The sequence below is a fragment of the Salvelinus fontinalis genome, chromosome 16 (genome assembly GCF_029448725.1).
Source record: "Salvelinus fontinalis isolate EN_2023a chromosome 16, ASM2944872v1, whole genome shotgun sequence".
Lineage (NCBI taxonomy): Eukaryota > Metazoa > Chordata > Actinopteri > Salmoniformes > Salmonidae > Salvelinus > Salvelinus fontinalis.
In genome coordinates, this window is record NC_074680.1 from 32,614,251 (window position 1) to 32,633,401 (window position 19,151).

Sequence of the window (19,151 nt, forward strand, 5' to 3'; positions counted from 1 at the left end):
ATTCCAGGTGAATATCTCATGAAGCTGGCTGAGAGAACGCCAAAGTGTGCAAAGCGGTCATCATGTCTAAGGGTGGCTTCTTTTAAGAATCTCAAATCTATTTTTATTTGTTCAACACTTTTTGGTTACTACGTGATTCCATAGATGTTATTTCATAGTTTTGATGTCTTCACTATTATTCTACAATGTAGAACATAGTAGAGGAAAAACCCTTGAATGAGTAGATGTGTCCTAACTTTTGACTGCTACTGTATGTCTAGAGTCAGTAGATTTAGGGGTTGGATGTTTTAAACATTCCAAGTAAAGACATTTTTGTTGGCATTTGTTGGCTAAATCTTTGCTTGTGTTTTGTTTACTCAGTCCCATTTTGGTAAGAGCTTTATCATTTGGTCATGTTGTGATATGTCATTGAATGAGATGGATTGTTTTGCTACTATTTGTTTTTTATGGTCAGATGAGTCGCCGTGGTGTAAGTGAGTGTGTACTACCATAGTGTTCACTGTGACCTAACTTTACCCTGTGGATAGGAGTACCTAGAAGTAGAAACGGACTCTTAGCCAATGCTTAGAACTAACTCTCACCAGATGCTGCACCATTCATGATTCAGCATTTAAAATGTCTGAAACAACTAGCTTTTGTGGATCAAATCATGATGTCTCTAGACGTTTCAGAAATACCTTTCAATATGTATTGTTTTCAAGAACGTCCAGAATATTTTGCTGGCCACATACAGTAGCCTAATGTTTTTGAAAGCTTGACTGTTGATGACAGAGACAGATGGCTGTTCAGTGTTATACAGCGCTCGGCTAGGTTTGGGCTCCGCCAAGACTAATTAATAGTAGGGGAAACACTAACAGCTTTTTCAAGTTTAAAGTATAAGCAGACTTATGTATAGCAAGGTTAATCGTCAAATACTGCGGGTTATGTTTCTGGGAAACTATAGTTTCCGTGCTTCTCCTCCTCAACAGCCAATTACTTTTTTGAAACTCACTACACTGTGAAAAACAAGTATATTTGGCCTGCTTATTAGCAATCCAAATTGATTAAGGCATTGTTTTTCAGTGTGCTGTTCCTCTGTAATTAATATAGCATTTGTCGTGAGTGACAGATTGGTGTATGATCCCCGCTCTGTGTCTGTGGTTGAGACAATGATTAAACTCCATCCATAGTTCTCCGGAGAGCATTTGGACACAATAAAACACTATTGTTTATAACTGCATCCTGCATTTATTGCAGCCACAGTTGCACTGCCTCAGCACTGCTTTCTCTGACACTATCAGCAAAGCACACAGTGTTTGGAACCTGGGTGTTCTGATTCCATTGTCTGAGGACCTGTCAGTGCATGATGTGAACAAAGTAACATTTGAAAAGATCTTTGCAATAATGGAAAATAATGGCTGTTCACTGAGAATTGTTATACTTTTATTTTTTATTTTTTTTCAACTGAAGTCATTTACATTTTGCAGCAGATCTGGGAAGGAACATTGCCTGCGTAGTAAGAGAGATGTAATTTTTTTTATTTTATTTAACCTTTATTTAACTAGGCAAGTAAAGGTTAACTGACTTAACACCCATCCCGGATCCGGGAGCATCCTCTTCACTAAAAGCTGACTAGCATAGCGTAGCATAGCGCCACAAGTAAATAATAGCATATAAATATCATGAAATCACAAGTCCAATTCAGCAAATGAAAGATAAACATCTTGTGAATCCAGCCATCATTTCCGATTTTTAAAATGTTTTACAGCAAACACTATGTATTTCTATTAGCTAACCACAATAGCCAAAGACTCAACCGCATATTTTCACCATGTTTCTACCGCATAGGTAGCTATCACAAAACTGACCAAATATAGATATAATTAGTCACTAACCAAGAAACAACTTCATCAGATGACAGTCTTATAACATGTTATACAATAAATTTATGTTTTGTTCGAAAATGTGCATATTTGAGGTATAAATCATAGTTTTACATTGCAGCTACCATCAAAAATATCACCAAAGCAGCCAGAATAATTACAGAGAGCAACATGAAAAACCTAAATACTCATCATAAAACATTTTTGAAAAATACATGGTGTACAGCAAATGAAAGATAAACATCTTGTGAATTCAGCCAATATTTCAAATTCTTTAAAAAGTGTTTTACAGCGAAAACACAATATAGCATTATATTAGCTTACCACAATAGCCAAACACACAACCACATTTATTCACCGCATAGATAGCATTCGCAAAAACCAGCAAAAGATATATAATTAATCACTAACCTTGACCAACTTCATCAGATGACAGTCTTATAACATCAGGTTATACAATACACTTATGTTTTGTTTGAAAATGTGCATATTTAGAGCTGCAAACCGTGGTTATACATTGTGAATATGTAGTATCGATTCACCAGAATGTCCGGAGCTATTTTGGACACTCACCTAATCTGACCAAAGAACTCATCATAAACTTTACAGAAAAATACTTGTAATGCAAATGAAAGATACACTGGTTCTTAATGCAACTGCCGTGTTATATTCTTAAAAATAAGTTTACCATAACAAGCAGCTTGCGTTATTGCGAGACAGCGCCCTCCAAAACGGCAGAGAATAGGAATCAACATTTTCCACAGAAATACGAAATAACATAAATTGTTCTTACTTTTGTTGAGCTTCCATCAGAATCTTGTACAAGGAGTCCTAGGTCGAGGATAAATCGTTGTTTGGTTTTAGAATGTCCTTTTCTCCTGTCGAATTCCTGCCACAATGCTAGTCAATGTTGATGACGTTCCGAGTTTCTCTCGACGCAAAGAACGGAAAACTCAAACTCCCAATAAACGTTGAATAATCTGATAAAACTCGGTTGAAAAAACATACTTTACGAAGTTATTATCACATGTATCAAATAAAATCAGAACGGAAGATTTCCGCCCTGTATACCGAACGCTTTTCAGAAGCCAATGTCGACGTACTTCGCACGCCAGAGAAGACAAAGAAATTTCCAGACCTGTCACTCCAAAAGCTCTTGTTCGGCCTCGGATCAAGCTAGACACCCCATTCCACCTTCCACTGCCTGTTGACATCTAGTGGAAGGCGTATGAAGTGCATTTATATCGATAAATATTAGGCAATTGAATAGGCAGGCCCTGGAACAGAGCATTGTTTTCAGATTTTTCACTTCCTGTATGGAAGTTTGCTGCAAAATGAGTTCTGTTTTACTCACAGATATAATTCAAACAGTTTTAGAAACTTGAGTGTTTTCTATCCAATAGTAATAATAATATGCATATTGTATGATCTGGAATAGAGTACGAGGCAGTTTAATTTGGGCACAATTTTTTCCAAAGTGAAAACAGCGCCCCCTATTGACAAGATTAAGAACAAATTCTTATTTACAATGACGGCCTAGGAACAGTGGGTTAACTGCCTTGTTCAGGGGCAGAACGACAGATTTTTACCTTGTCAGCTCGGGGATTCGATCTAGCAACCTTTCAGTTACTGGACCAACGCTCTAACCACTAGGCTACCTTCCACCGTTATTTGTCCCACACAGAGATGACAGCCCATTTTTGATATTGGAGGCAGTCGCTCACTGTGGTATTACATTATTTTATGGTGCCGTTTCTTTTGGAGAGTAGAATGTTTCTGAAATGAGATTGCAGTGGAGGGGACTGGAAAGCACAGAGCAGTCAGTAGATGTCGGGGCCATTTTGCTTTTATTTCTTCTGGGTCTAATGTCTCACTGCTTTCTCAATGTGATTTCTGGGTGCATGTGATTTCTCCTGATATGTAACAAAGACATTGAGTACGTTTACATGTACACTAATAATTAGATATTAAACTGATTATGGCAGTAGGCAGATTATGCAATAGTTATGTAAATACCTTACTCTGCTTTTCTTAATTGGTTCAAGGTCAAAATTGAAGTAAGCATACGCCAATTAAAACGCCTGGTTTTCTCAGGAATCTTTTGAATTATTAGGACATCTAAACACCCTTAATCGGGGTTCCAGCTGTGTATTTGATCTGCGCATGTGCTAGCACCAGCTGAGCGAGCCTCCCTCTTTAGCGCGAGTGAAGTGTGTCCGGAACAACTGAATATATGCATCTTAGAAGTAGTTCTCTTTCAAGTATTCGTTTTGGTATTTCACTATTGGGATACGTCCCCAGCGTATTCGTCAGAAGCCTTTATTGCACTAGCCATGATTGGCTGGACGTCGAGACGTGTGTGTCGGAGAAGGGTGTCGCTTCAACCCTATAAAAGGTACAACACAGTGTCTCTGAGTCATTCAAACACCTCTTCTCGACTTTTCATCAGAAAGCTTACCTCGACATGACTGCATTTTCCAGAACTAGCTAAACTGTCCACAGACATGAGCTTAAAACTTGCTCGCCAGGCCCTATTCTCTGGACTGTGCGGTGGTGACAATCTTCCTTTTCCTTCACCATAGTTAGAGGAAAATTATTTGAGGGAGGAACAGGTACAGCTGTGACAAGGCTAACTTGTTCACGACCAAGTTAGCTGTATCCAAACAGTGAGTAGTTGTTAGCAAGCTAGCTAGCTTTTGTGGTTTTACTTCAACAAGAAAAGATTTTACTAGCTACACCAAGCTATCATCTCTAATCTGTTGTTTCGGAAACGGTATCTAGCCATCATACCGAGTGCCACTGTCGGAGATAACCCACTAATCGCTAGCTATCGGACCATTCTAGTTTTTTTCTGGCAGCTAAAAGCATAGCATCCAAGCTATGGTGACAAAAGCATCTGTGAAGAATCTGCTCCTGTGGAAACACGATATCGGCCAAAGACACCCACTCGGTGTGCTCCGTTTGCCTTGGGCTGCAACATGCCCAGGAAGCCTCCGGTGGCTCCTGTCCACATTGTGCCTTCTTCATTGTGAAGATAGGATAGCACGCCAAGATAGTTTGAGTCAACAGGACCCTAACATGAGGGCCAGCGCCCCCGATGCTTCACCAGAGGCAATGGATATCCCCACAGGGAACCGTGGAGTGACAGCTAGTGCTAATCTCTGTCGGGATTCCTGATTGGAGACGATAATGACTCCACAGGGTTTTCCGACAGCCTCCTTTCGGAATCATCGAATGGAAACGAAGACTCCTTCATCCCCTCAGGCCAGGCCACCAAGCCTCCTGCCAGGGAATCTGAAACCGGACACGCAGGTGGGGTGCCGTCCCCACCAGTTCTCGGTGTGGACCTGCAGGACGTGTGCAAACGCGTGAATAAACTGGTGATTTCCTGGCCCAATGCAGTAGCAGAAACCACAAGATCATGTCCCGCTACGAAGGTAAAAGGCTAGCCAAAGCCAAACGGGCAGCCAGGCAATTACTACCAGTCTTCCCTGAATGCCTGGAGGAGGTTACCCGTACCCGGAGTACACCTTTCTCCTCCGAGAACGCTGTCCATGGTGGGTCAGTGTTGGACTGTGTTGACATGGCGGGGATTGGGCTGGCCCACATGCCCCCCATTGAACCCCTGGTGGCTTCCCATCTACATCCCAGCCAGAAGTCCTCCATGACCTCGACTCTCCCCACCTTACCAACCATGTACGAGTGCTTCCAGTCCTCTGTGACAGAGAAGGACTACAGGTCGGTCGCGACAGCGGTGAGGACTCCATGCTCTCGGCATACCAAGCTGAGCTACAAGAGGAGCTGGCGGTCACACTGGACCCGGGACTGTGGGATGAGATCTGTATTGCCACAGACCTCAACCTGCATCTGCCTAAAGCCGCTGTCTAGGCGTCAGGAAGAGCGATGGGGCCCATGATATCCCAGGTTGAGCCATCGAGCCCTCTCCTATCTACGGTGTCCGATAGTGAGAAGCTGAAGATCCTGGATGCTCCAGTAGACCCTAAAGGCCTTTTCGGTCCCACTGTTGAGATGATGCAGAAACGATGCGAGGAGAAAAAGAGGGAGGGTGAAGCTCTGTCTGCCCAGGAATACACAGCCCAGTGCCTCCCATGTGCCTCGCCGCACCTTCGCCCAGGCTGCAGCAGGTCAACCCTTCTCGACCTTTAAGATCCCCAGAGACCCAGCCCCCCAGGCTGTGAGCCCAGGGCTGCGAAGAAGCCTCCCTTCCCACCCATGGCACCTGCCCCTAACCCCACCCAAGGGGTAAGGAGAAAGAAGCGGATGGCTTAGTAATGTCCCCATCGCCAGAGAGGTGAGAAAGGCCTCCCCCAAGCCCAGTTCTATCTCCTCTGCCAAGCCTGAGCCTGTTCCATGGTGGACGTTCCCAGGCACCTCAGTGTTCTTCCGGCATACCTGGTCCAAGTTAGTTGGTCACAGGTTACAGCCCAAAGAGGAGAAGAGACAATCTTCAGGTAGATGCTCCTACAAGGCCCCCCTCTTGTCTCACAAACACTCCTAAATGTCAGTTCACTCTGAGAAAGTACACGTTCAGAATGTTGAAACACACTGCTCTGCTACATTCTGTGCACCCAGGCGATTGGTTCGTATACATCTATATGAAGAACGCTTACTTTCACATCTCAAAATACCCTCCTCACAGGAAATTGATCAGATTCAATTATCAAGGCATAATCTATGAATTTCTGGTACTCCCACTTCGGCCTTTCACTGTCACCTCGTGTTTTTACTAAGTGTACCGATGCAGCCATAGCCCCGGCTGATCAGCATTCGGCTGATGACATACATAGACGATTGGCTGCTGTACACACAATCGAGATGAGGTCATAGAACACAGTCAGCTACTATTGGAACACCTGACATTTCTAGGTTTCAGAATAAACACAGTAAAGAGTGTTCTGATTCCCGCACAGACAATCTCTTTCTTAGGTTTAGTATTAGATTCGGTATCATTCAAAGCTCGCCTTTCAGTGGAACGTATAAGAACATTCCAAGATGGCCTAGCACTGTTTCGCAGAGGGAACCTGGTCTCATTCAAAACATGTCTGAGGCTGCTAGGTTTGATGGCATCGGATTTAGTAGTCATCCCATTAGGAAGTTTGAATATGAGAAGCTTTCAACGCTAGGTCTCTTCTCTGGGTCTGAGCCCAATACGTCACAAACATCACCGTGTACAGATCTCCATAGACTGCATGGTAGCACTGCACTCCTGGAGACACAGGATGTGTCTGTCACAGGGTGCCCAGATGTGCACTGTTTTATCCAGAAAAGTAGTCACGACGTACTCATCTCTCTCGGGTTGGGTTGCGACTCATGAGGGCAGAACAGTCAACGGGGTGTGGGGACCCCATCTCCGATATACTCACATAAACTGCCTGGAGCTCCTTAGTGTCCTTAGCATTAAAGTTGTTCCTCCCATTTCTGGAGGGTCGTCATGTTCTAGTCAGAACAGACGATACCACTGTTGTGGCGTACATAAACAGACAAGGGGGACTGCTATTCCCTCACTTACACACACTGGCACACATACTGATTATGTGGAGCAGTGTGTATCTCCAGTCACTGAGAGCTACTCATGTACCAGGAGTACTGAATCTGGGGGCAGATTTACTTTCCGGTGGGAACCCTCTATACGGAGAGTGGAAGCTCCACCCAGAGGTAGCCAATCAGGTTTGGATGCACTTCGGCATGCCAGCAGTGGATCTTTATGCATCAATGGAAAATACTCAGTGTCCACTGTTCTTTTCAGTGAGGGATCGGGATGCACCGATGGGAGTTGGCGCATGAGTGGCCACGAGTCCTCCTGTATGCATTATCCCCACTGGCCCTGATTTCCCCCCACCCGAGCCAGGGTGCAGGAGAAGGGTCTCTCTCTCATACTAATAGCACCACATTGGCCAGAGAAATATTGGCTACCGGAGTTCACTCAACTACACTGCTGTCATCCGTGGCCCCTCCCCCTGCGTCAGGACCTACTTTGCCAGGCGCGAGGAGAGATTTTCCGTCCTCACCCGGAACGGTTGGCACTCTGGGCCTGGCCCATAAATGGTTCAACTTGAACACTGCCGGGCTTCCTCCAAAATGTAATTTCAACTACTCAGAGTGCTAGAGCCTCATCCACCAGGTCCCTTTATAATTGTAAATGGCGCTTATTTGAGGAATGGTGCACTAAATCACAGAGTGCCATTCCAGTGCTCTGTCCCTGTAATCCTGTCGTTTCTACAGGAATTAGTTAAGACTTTTTCTATTATTAAAGTATATCTTGCTGCTATTTCGGTTTGTCATCTGGGTTTTGGGAGCACGACAGTGGGGCAACACCCCCTTGTCGTCCGTTTTATGAAGGGTGCCCACCGTTTGCTTCCGGTGTCCAAACAGCTGGCCCCATCATGGGATTTATCAATTGTTTTGGATGCTCTATGCCAACAGCCTTTAGAGCCCCTGGATCAGGTGGAACTGAAGATTCTTTCATTTAAGACTGAGCTATTACTAGCATTGGCCTCCGCCATGCGAGTAAGTGTTATTCACGCACTGTCAGTGTACTCGTCATGTGCACCATTTGCACCTGGTAACAACGGGTATCATTGCGGCTTAACCCCGCATTTACCCCTAAGATTATTAACCAATCTTTGAAATGTGTCTTCCCATTTAGCTGGTAGCTTTTCATCCCTCACTGTTTTCATCTCCGGTACATCAACAGTTGCATATGTTGTGCCCAGTACGCGCTCTGCGCATCTACATGGACAGGACTAAGGGATTTAGAAAATGGGATCAGTTGTTTGTTTCCTGGGCGAAACCTCACACAGGTAAAGCGCTAACTAAACAACGGCTCTCCCACTGGATAGTGGGGGCTATCGCTTTTGCCTACACAAGTAAGGGTTTTACGTGTAGCATCTTCTAGGGGGCATAGCCCATTTGTGTGATATATCGCACAGGGCAGTTGGTCGTCAGGATAAGCTTGTCTGGCAATGTGGGTCTCAGTATATCCCATAAGTGAAATACCGAAACAAATACTTGAAAGAGAACTTTAGGTTACGACCGTAACCCAGGTTCTCTGATAGTATGAGTGAGGTATTTCACCAGACCACCCCTCCTTGCATGAGCGAGGAAGATGTGTTGCTTATTTTTGAATGCTGCGATGCTGCGTTGGACCTTTTTATAGGGTAGGAGGGACACCCTTCCCAGCTGCACACGTCCAGCCAATCATGGCTGGCGTAGTGTAATAAAGGCTTCTGACGAATACACTGGGGGGGTATCCCATAAGTGAAATACCTCACTCATACTATCAGAGAACCAGGGTTACAGTCGTAACCTAAAGTTTTCACGTACAAACATATGTCCAAACTCAATCAAATATGCATCCCAAAAACAACATGTTCGCTGTGGTAGAACGTTTATTTTGATTGGGTATTTTCTGTGTTTATTAGAGTGCCATCAGGTAGCCTGATATCCGATGCGAATGTAAACAGGATTACTGTTTAAACAGGATTACCGTCCCGTGTGTTAATCATAGTGCACTTTTGTGTTATTTATTTGAGGTACTCCTCACTTTTGTTTGGGTTTCAACCCTGTGTTATGTATAGTGTTGGTTTGGTTTTCGTCCCCATGCCTTTACATGGCACAGCGTAATTTGGGTGTAATAAAAACTATTTTTACGCATTCCTGCGCCTGTCTCCCGACCCCTCATACCAACCTGGCACTGAAACTCAAAGCCCTTTACATTGTCTGTTGGGATAACTTACCCATTTCAGCAATGTCTAACCTCTAACACTCACTAATGAGCTCTTATCTCTTCCCATCCACAGAGAAGAGCTAACGACCTCCCCTACCCCCCTCTCTACGACTTTTACCTCCTCTAAGATGAGTGCCAAGTCAGCCATCAACAAAGAGGTGTTCACACCCCACGATGAGAAGATGCTGGTGGCTGTGCAGGTGAAGAGGAGGACCAAGAAGAAGATCCCCTTCCTGGCTACTGGAGGACAGGGAGACTACATGACCTTCATCTGCCTCTCAGGTACTACAACGCCTTCTACCTTCCTCTGTCCCTTTCTTCTCTTGGCATTTTCCTCTCCTCCATTCCTGTCCTATCCTTTCCTCCCCTCTGGTTGTCTCCTCTATTCAGTCTTCCCCTTCATGTCCCTGCTGAGTATTCTGATAACCACTGCTATGACTGGGCATCTGGCTTCTGTGCTGACGATGACCTGCTCTACACTGACAGGTTTCATGGCTGTTGCATGTGGTCATAATGTCCCTTCAAGTGACAAGCTTCCTGAGGGCAGTGGTGTGTGTGTGTTGTGTATATTTGTATGGATATGTGTTGCTGGCCTGAGTAGGGTGTGCTGTGCGAGGCATGCCCAGAGAAGTTATCCTCACTGTCAGTCTTATTAGCCTGGAATTGATGTAACATGCTAGAGACCCCAGTCACATTTCAACACACGTTCTCTTAAATTCACCATCTAAAGTGGCAAAGAAAAAGTATGTGAACCCTTTGGAAATACCTGGATTTTTGTATAAATTGGTCATAAAATTTGATCTCATCTTCATCTAGGTCACAACAATAGACAAACAGTCTGCTTAAACTAATAACACACAAACAATTATATGTTTTCATGTCTTTATTGAACACACTGTGTAAACATTCACAGTGCAGGGTGGGAAAAGTATATGAACCCTTGGTTTTAATAACTGGTTGACCCTACTTTGGCAGCAATAACCTCAACCAAACGTTCTCTGTAGTTGCAGATCAGACCTGCACAACAGTTAGGAGGAATTTTGGACCATTCATCTTTACAAAACTGTTTCAGTTCAGCAATATTATTGGGATGTCTGGTGTGAACCGCTCTCTTGAGGTCACGCCACAGCATCTCAATCGAGTTGAGATCAGGACTCTGACTGGGCCACTCCAGAAGACGTATTTTCTTCTGTTGAAGACATTCTGTTGTAGATTTACTTCTGTGTTTTGGGTCGTTGTCCTGTTGCATCACCCAATTTCTGCTGCGCTTCAATTGGTGGACAGATAGCCTAACATTCTCCTGCAAAATGTCTTGATAAACTTGGGAATTCATTTTTCCATCGATGATAGCAAGCTGTCCACGACCTGAGGTAGCAACGGGGCTTCTTCTGTGGTGTCCTCCCATGAACACATTTCTTTTTTTTGTGTTTTGTGTATTGTAGACTCAACAGAGATGTTTGCATGTTCCAGAGATTTCTGTAAGTCTTTAGTTGACACTCTAGGATTCTTCTTAACCTCATTGAGCATTCTGCACTGTGCTCTTGCAGTCATTTTTGCAGGTCGGCCACTCCTAGGGAGAGTAACAACAGTGCTGAACTTTCTCCATTTATAGACCATTTGTCCTACCGTGGACTGATGAACGTCAAGGCTTTTAGAGATCTCCTTTTTTTGAGGCATGGTTCACATCAGGCAATGCTTCATGTGAATTGCAAACTCAAATTTTGTGAGTGTTTTTTATAGGGCAAGGCAGCTCTAACCAACTTCTCCAATCTCGTCTCATTGATTGGACTCCAGGTCAGCTGACTCCTGACTCCAGTTAGCTTTTGGAGAAGTCATTATCCTAGGGGTTCACACACTTTTTCCAACCTACACTGTGAATGTTAAAATGATGTATTCAACATAGACAAGAAAAATACAATAATTTGTGTGTTATTAGTTTAAGCACACTATGTTTGTCTATTGTTGGGACTTAGATGAAGATCAGATCAAATTTGATGACCAATCCAGGTAATTTCAAAGGGTTCACATACTTTTTCTTGCCACTGTAATTTTCTCTCTGAAGAGCATCTTTAGTGTTGCTGAGCCAAACCAATTTAGGGCTTGGTTTAGTGTCAAAGCCTTTTACATTGATTACATTTGCTTTGGAATTTAATCATTTTTTAAACTGAAATTGGGTTTTAAATTGTTAATGAAATATTTGTTTAACCTCTGAAATATTGCACTCTAACTCAATCAGTCATGCATTCTAATTTAGGAGACACCACTTTCCCTTGGCTGCTGAGTGACACTTTAACCCATTCTGCAGTCCTATTTAACAGCAAATCATGCCATCTCAAGGTCTCAACTCATTTAATATGTGCAGTGTAGGAATTAATGTATCAGTTACACACAACCTTGAAGACCAGAACTACCCTTCTGGTTTCACACAGTAAATACTCAAGGTAGTCTCTCAGTTAGTAATTAGAACATGGGCCAATATGTCAGTTTACATAATGTTTACCCTGATGTCTATAGTACTGTACTTCACTCCCCTCTTCACAACCTCCCTATCAGTCGGAAAAATAAACATTTTTAAGAATGTTTTTGATTAAGTCGTGCATGTGCCTCAGTAATGAATATGAATGTATTTTTGTAGCTATTGCTACAAAATACCCACTATCACATTCCCACTATCCTCCACCCCTGCCCCTATCAGTGTTAGGCCTATCTTAATTCTCTTCAGTGGTGTACGTGCCAACAGTTCATTCTACCTGGCATAATTGAAATCCATAAATCATCTTATTCTTTTAGCTTCAAGTGAACGGCTTTCATCAAGCAGCGATATGCTATGACAGACCATGTACTGGACTGAAGTGGTTTGCTTATGTGTTTATGATCCAATATTGTACATTGGTTTTATGTGAGGACGGTTTGGAACAAGTGTGATTTTTATCAGTATTCACCACTAGACTAGATCTGCATCTTTTGCATATAGAAATTGATCTGTAATAGAATCCCTAAAGGTATTGATTATGTGTGTTTGTGCGTTTCTGCTAGGGCTAGCAATTGCCAGGAACCTCACGATACGTTGTTATCACGACACTTACGTGCCAATATGTATGGAGATTCGGTACTGTGATTTTATTGTGATTTGATGTTCCAAAAATATTGCTCACTATATGTTTGCTGAAGAGAGACGAGCGAGCATGAGTAAATTAGTTTTGTACATTGATGGAAATAAAAGTGGTGAAAATGTTAGTTCACAATGGAAAAAGAAGATGGAGAACAAGCTATAGCAGAGGTAGGCAACTAGATTCAGCCGTGGGCTGATTTTTGAGCAGATATTTGGGGGGGCCGTAACATAATTGTAATTTGCACACTGAAAATTGACCACAACTAAGCCCAAAAAGAGATTTGTTATTTTCAAATAATATAATATCATACCTTGATTACATTGACATAATCACGTCTCTTTTTTTTATTTGTGGGAATACTTTGGAACAGATTCCCCACCCCCCCTAGGAAAGCTCCTGGCCCTAGGGAGGATGAAAATATTAAAACCATTTACACAGACAGACAACTGTAATTGGACAAAAATGAACAGGGCTGAGCTCGCTGTATGCTGGGTTGCATCATGTAGGCCTTTACGTCTGTAATTTTAAAAAGACACTCAGACAGTATGTTATCACTATTGTGTTGATTGATTAATTGGCCTTCGTAGATTCTGCCATTACGCTCCTGAACTTGCCACTAATGAGCTGTGGAGCTTCTCAAAGTACGTTTTTCTTCACCTCAAACAGCAAGTGAACAAGTTCACACATCCATCGAGAATGATAATGGTTCCTCAATTTATTTGAAAAATCTTTCCAGCTCTCTCCCTTTTTGAAAATCACAAGCCTTGATGTGAAAGAAAAAAATGTCATGCTCTGATCCAGTGGAAACATCATAAAATACATGATTACTTCGTATCCCTTGCACAAATACAGCTGTGTCTGTCCTGAGCTCACTTTCACAGGAAACTCTGAGGGCCCAGACTAGTTAATACAATGTTGCAAGTTTGCCATCTAGCTGTGGGCTGGTCCCAGTTGATACAATGTTTCAAGTTCAAGGTTGACCAATTGAGGTCAACAAATAAAGTGGCCTATTTTAGGTTATAAATGCATAGGTTACCGGGGTTTCCTAACCCTCTCTTCAGGCCCCCCTAGACGTTTCACATTTTTTTGTTTTAAGCCTAAACTGGCAGAGGTGATTATTTTAGTTCACTTATCATCAAGCCTTTGACTAATTGAATCAGGTGTGCCAGTTTTTTATGGTTAAAACTAAAATGTGAAACGTCTGGGGGTGGGTCCAAGGAGAGAGTTGGGAAACCCTGGTTTAGGCTATAAAAACACGACATTACGTTTCCTGTCGTGTCTTTGGCTATGCCGGATTAAGTGATATGACATGCTATTCTATAAAATCCTTTCGCTGTAATTAATCAAATCAAATCAAATCAAATTTATTAGTCACATACACATGGTTAGCAGATGTTAATGCGAGTGTAGCGAAATGCTTGTGCTTCTAGTTTCGACAATGCAGTAATAACAACAAGTAATCTAACCTAACAATTCCGCAACTACTACCTTATACACGCAAGTGTAAAGGGATAAAGAATATGTACATAAAGATATATGAATGAGTGATGGTACAGACGGCATAGGCAAGGTGCAGTAGATGGTATAGAGTACGGTATATACCTATGAGATGAGTACTGTAGGGTATGTAAACATAAAGTGGCATAGTTTAAAGTGGCTAGTGGTACATGTATTACATAAAGATGGCAAGATGCAGTAGATGATATAGAGTACAGTATATACATATACATAAGAGATGTGTAATGTAGGGTATGTAAACATTATATTAGGTGGCATTGTTTAAAGTGGCTGGTGGTACATTTTTACATAATTTCCATCAATTCCCATTTTTAAGGTGGCTGGAGCTGAGTCAGTTTGTTGGCAGCGGCCGCTAAATGTTAGTGGTGGCTGTTTAACAGTCTGATGGCCTTGAGATAGAAGCTGTTTTTCAGTCTCTCGGTCCCTGCTTGGATGCACCTGTACTGACCTCGCCTTCTGGATGATAGCGGGGTGAACAGGTAGTGGCTTGGGTGGTTGTTGTCCTTGATGATCTTTATGGCCTTCCTGTGACATCGGGTGGTGTAGGTGTCCTGGAGGGCAGGTAGTTTTCCCCGGGTGATGCGTTCTGCCGACCTCACTACCCTCTGGAGAGCCTTACGGTTGTGTGCGGAGCAGTTGCCGTACCAGGCGGTGATACAGCCCGACAGGATGCTCTCGATTGTGCATCTGTAGAAGTTTGTGAGTGCTTTTGGTGACAAGCCGAATTTCTTCAGCCTCCTGAGGTTGAAGAGGCGCTGCTGCGCCTTCTTCACAACGCTGTCTGTGTGGGTGGACCAATTCAGTTTGTCCGTGATGTGTACACCGAGGAACTTAAAACTTTCCACCTTCTCCACTACTGACCCGTCGATGTGGATAGGGGGGAGCTCCCTCTGCTGTTTCCTGAAGTCCACAATCATCTCCTTTGTTTTGTTGACGTTGAGTGTGAGGTTATTTTCCTGACACCACACTCCGAGGGCCCTCACCTCCTCCCTGTAGGCCGTCTCGTCGTTGTTGGTAATCAAGCCTACCACTGTAGTGTCGTCCGCAAACTTGATGATTGAGTTGGAGGCGTGCATGGCCACGCAGTCGTGGGTGAACAGGGAGTACAGGAGAGGGCTCAGAACGCACCCTTGTGGGGCCCCAGTGTTGAGGATTAGCGGGGTGGAGATGTTGTTACCTACCCTCACCACCTGGGGGCGGCCCGTCAGGAAGTCCAGGACCCAGTTGCACAGGGCGGGGTCGAGGCCCAGGGTCTCGAGCTTGATGACGAGTTTGGAGGGTACTATGGTGTTAAATGCTGAGCTGTAGTCGATGAACAGCATTCTCACATAGGTATTCCTCTTGTCCAGATGGGTTAGGGCAGTGTGCAGTGTGGTTGCGATTGCGTCGTCTGTGGACCTATTGGGTCGGTAAGCAAATTGGAGTGGGTCTAGGGTGTCCGGTAGGGTGCAGGTGATAATATTACCCGATTGAGCTAATCATGTAAATGTAATTAACTAGAAAGTCGCGGCACCACTAAATAATATTTATAGAGCAGTTATCTTCTGAATAAACTCTTAAAGACCTAGTAATATTTTACATCAACAGCAGTCAATATTAATCGTCACCTTATTTCAGTCTCATCTGAAAGTTGTAAATTCATGGTTATCTTCACGAACCCTGGCTAACAAGTTGAATCAGCAATACAAAATTGGGTTTAATCATTTATTTACTAAATACCTAACTAATCACACAGAATTACATATACACAGAATGAACCATACATTGATTGCAAAATACGTCATAAAGGAAAACGTCCCTAGCGGACGGAACAGATATGACAGCTGGTTACACAAAGAAAAGGGGGTTGGGTTTGAGTGAAAGAGCAGGAAGACTGAAGAACAAAGGGAGAAGCTATGTCTCCATTGGGCCGTAGGCTGCTATTCTATCGTAAATACAGAATCTTATGCATTCTCAATTACCGCCCATTTGGAAAAGGAAAATGCAATAAATATTTACTCTGAGCTGTGCTTCAATAGGTTGGTGGTAGATGGAAGGCCGTGTTGCCCAACAGAGTCCTTTGTCCTTTGAAGAGTGTCTCTGGTGGTGAACGGGATACGTTGTAGTGTCGTCGTTGTGTGGTAGACGGGATACTATGTCTGTCCTCTCCTAGCCCACGTTTACAGCGGCCGCTGCTAACTCAATGGCTAGGAGGTATCACTTCTGTAGCGAATAAAAGTTCAAAGTTCATACCATTCGCAACCAAAGCTCACGCTGAGGTTGGCTTCGTTCTGTAGTTATTATCTGAATCCTTCTGACATCGGACTGTCATCCTAATGTACCCGGAACAGGAGGTTACATTTTCGTCAAGGGCTTATATAGTGGAGGGAGAGAAAGGTGTGTTTCATAGTTTATAACCCATGTCTCCTCACAGCCACTGATTGAGCAGAGCTCTAATCTTATGAAAACCCAATTCTCTCATTTGGAAGCTAAAATTACGTTTGATCTTTTCACAAATAGTTTCATTTAAATTGCATTTAAATTGCACAACAATTGCATGTGAATCTGATAACTATAATGTGTAGGCTTTCTCAGATACAGTTTATGTCGTCCTGTCATCAGTCATAATGTCTCAGATGACAACCGAACTGACATCATATTTATTAAGTACCAACGCATATTTTCAACTGGTTCAATTACCGAAATATGGTTCCTTTCCCCCCCTTGTTTGATGTTCCCAGACTCTATGTTTATCAAAGGCTATTCAAGAGTCCCTCAGTAGAGTCAGAGAGGGAAGGGAGAAAGGTATTTATGGGGGGGGTCATAAACCTTACCCACAGGCCAAAGTCATGACATTCCCCTGGCCAGGCCCAGATGGGATCAGAGCACATAGGCTTCTCTTGGCTACCTGCATCTGTGGTTGTTATCAGTAGGCTGCAGTTGATCAGACTGAAGCACAGACTAATTGTGTACATTGACAAATCATGAGGCATTTTATTTAATAAAACATTTTGGGTGGTGGGTATGGTCTTCCATATAAAACAGATCGTCGCGATGAATTCACTTATACTTAATTTTTCAGTCGCAATTTGCTTTTACCACGTACTGTTTTGTATGATATTGATAAAAAAATAAAGCCTGGTTTGTTGTAAGGTAGGCCTACTGTACTTTCGTATGAGAGGGTCAATCATTTTTTAAGCTTGACACGTTACTTGATGAAGACAAGCTGTTTCAGGGGCGAGGGAAAGGGGGCAGGCCGGGGCTGCCTGACTGAGGTGCTGTGCCAGCAGGCCTCATATTCAGCAGGGCCCTGATGAGTTTATTCAATAGTGTAGTATGTTTTAGAAGAAACGTTTCTGTCATTGTTGAATAGTTTGGGCTTACTGGCTAGTGGCTACTCTGATATTTAAGAACGTCACGTTGCCAGCCACAACAAAAGGAAAGGCAAGGATGTAATGTGAATTGAAAAGTAGAATTGTCTTTCGCCACCCCGCTCCCCAGTCTCTCCTTCATATCTCGTTGTGGGAATAGACACTTTATTCCCTGTCTTCATTTACATTTTACATAACCATTCTGAGGTACTGTAGCGTCTTCTGCTCTCTTCTAGAGACAATGTCGTTGTGGGCATGGATGCTTGCTATCTTCTGTGTCATTCATTCATTTATTTATCTTTCACTGTAACAACCAACAGTGCCTTCAGAAGGTATTCACACCTGTTGACTTTTTTACACTTTTTGTGTTACAGCCGGAATTTAAAATTGATTAAATTGAGATTTTTTTTGTCACAGGCCTACACACAATACCATACCATAATGTCGGTGGGCATTTTTACAATTAATTAAATATGAATTGTCTTGAGTATAAATGTTCAACCCATTTGTTATGGCAAGCCTAAATAAGTTCAGGAGTAATGCTTAAGAAGTCGCATAATAAGTTGCATGGACTCAATCTGTGTGCAATAATAATGGTTAACATGATTTTTGAATGACTACCTCATCGCTGTACCCCACACACAGAATTATCTGTAAGGTCGATCAGTGAATTTGAAACCCAGATTCAACCACAAAGACCAGAGAGGTTTTCCAATGCCTCACAAAGAATGGCACCTATTGGTAGATGTAAAAAACAAAAACAAAAAAAACATTGACATTGAATTTCCCTTTCAGCATGATGAAGTTATAAATTACACTTTGGATAGTGTATCAATACACTCAGTCACTACAAAGATACAGGCATCCTTCCTAACTCAATTGCCGGAGTGGAAGAAAACCACTTGGGGATTTCACCATGAGGCCAATGGTGAGTTTAATGGCTGTGATAGGAGAAAAATGAAGATGGATCAACAACATTGTAGTTACTCCACAATACTAACCTAATTGACAGAGTAAAAAGAAGGAAGCCTGTACAGAATACAAATATTCCAAAACATGCATTCTGTAATACTAAATACTAGGCACTAAAGTAATACTCCAAAAAATGTGGCAAAGCAATTAACTTTTTTTCCTGAATACAAAGTGTCATGTTTGGGGCAAATCCAATACAACACATTGAGTACATCTCTCCATATTTTCAAGCATAGTGGTGGCTGCATCATGTTATGGGTATGCTTGTCATTGTTAAGGACAGGGGAGTTTTTCAGGATAAAAAAGAAAGGGAATCGAGGTAAGCACAGGCAAAATCCTAGAGGAAAACGTGATTGTCTGCTTTTCACCAAACACTGGGAGATGAATTCATCTTTCAGCAGGACAATAACCTAAAACACAAGGCAAAATCTACACTGGAGTTGCTTACCAAGAAGAAAGTGAATTTGCCTGAGTGGCCGAATTACAGTTTTGACTTAAATCTGCTTGAAAATCTATGGCAATCCTTGAAAATGGTTGTCTAGCAATGATCAACAACCAACTTGACAAAGCTTGAATCATTTTTAAAAGA

At 42.7% G+C, this 19,151-nt stretch overlaps 1 protein-coding gene across 3 annotated transcripts in view; it reads left to right on the plus strand.

Moving 5' to 3' along the window:
• LOC129813043 (syntaxin-binding protein 6-like) overlaps positions 1-19,151 on the plus strand; it is a 154,763-nt gene that overhangs the window by 14,052 nt on the left and 121,560 nt on the right. For all 3 annotated transcript variants that reach the window (XM_055865187.1, XM_055865189.1, XM_055865188.1), the window contains exon 2: positions 9,683-9,891. In XM_055865187.1, coding sequence (XP_055721162.1) covers positions 9,738-9,891 — 154 coding nt within the window. In that variant the 5' untranslated portion in view covers positions 9,683-9,737. The remainder of the gene's footprint in view (positions 1-9,682; positions 9,892-19,151) is intronic.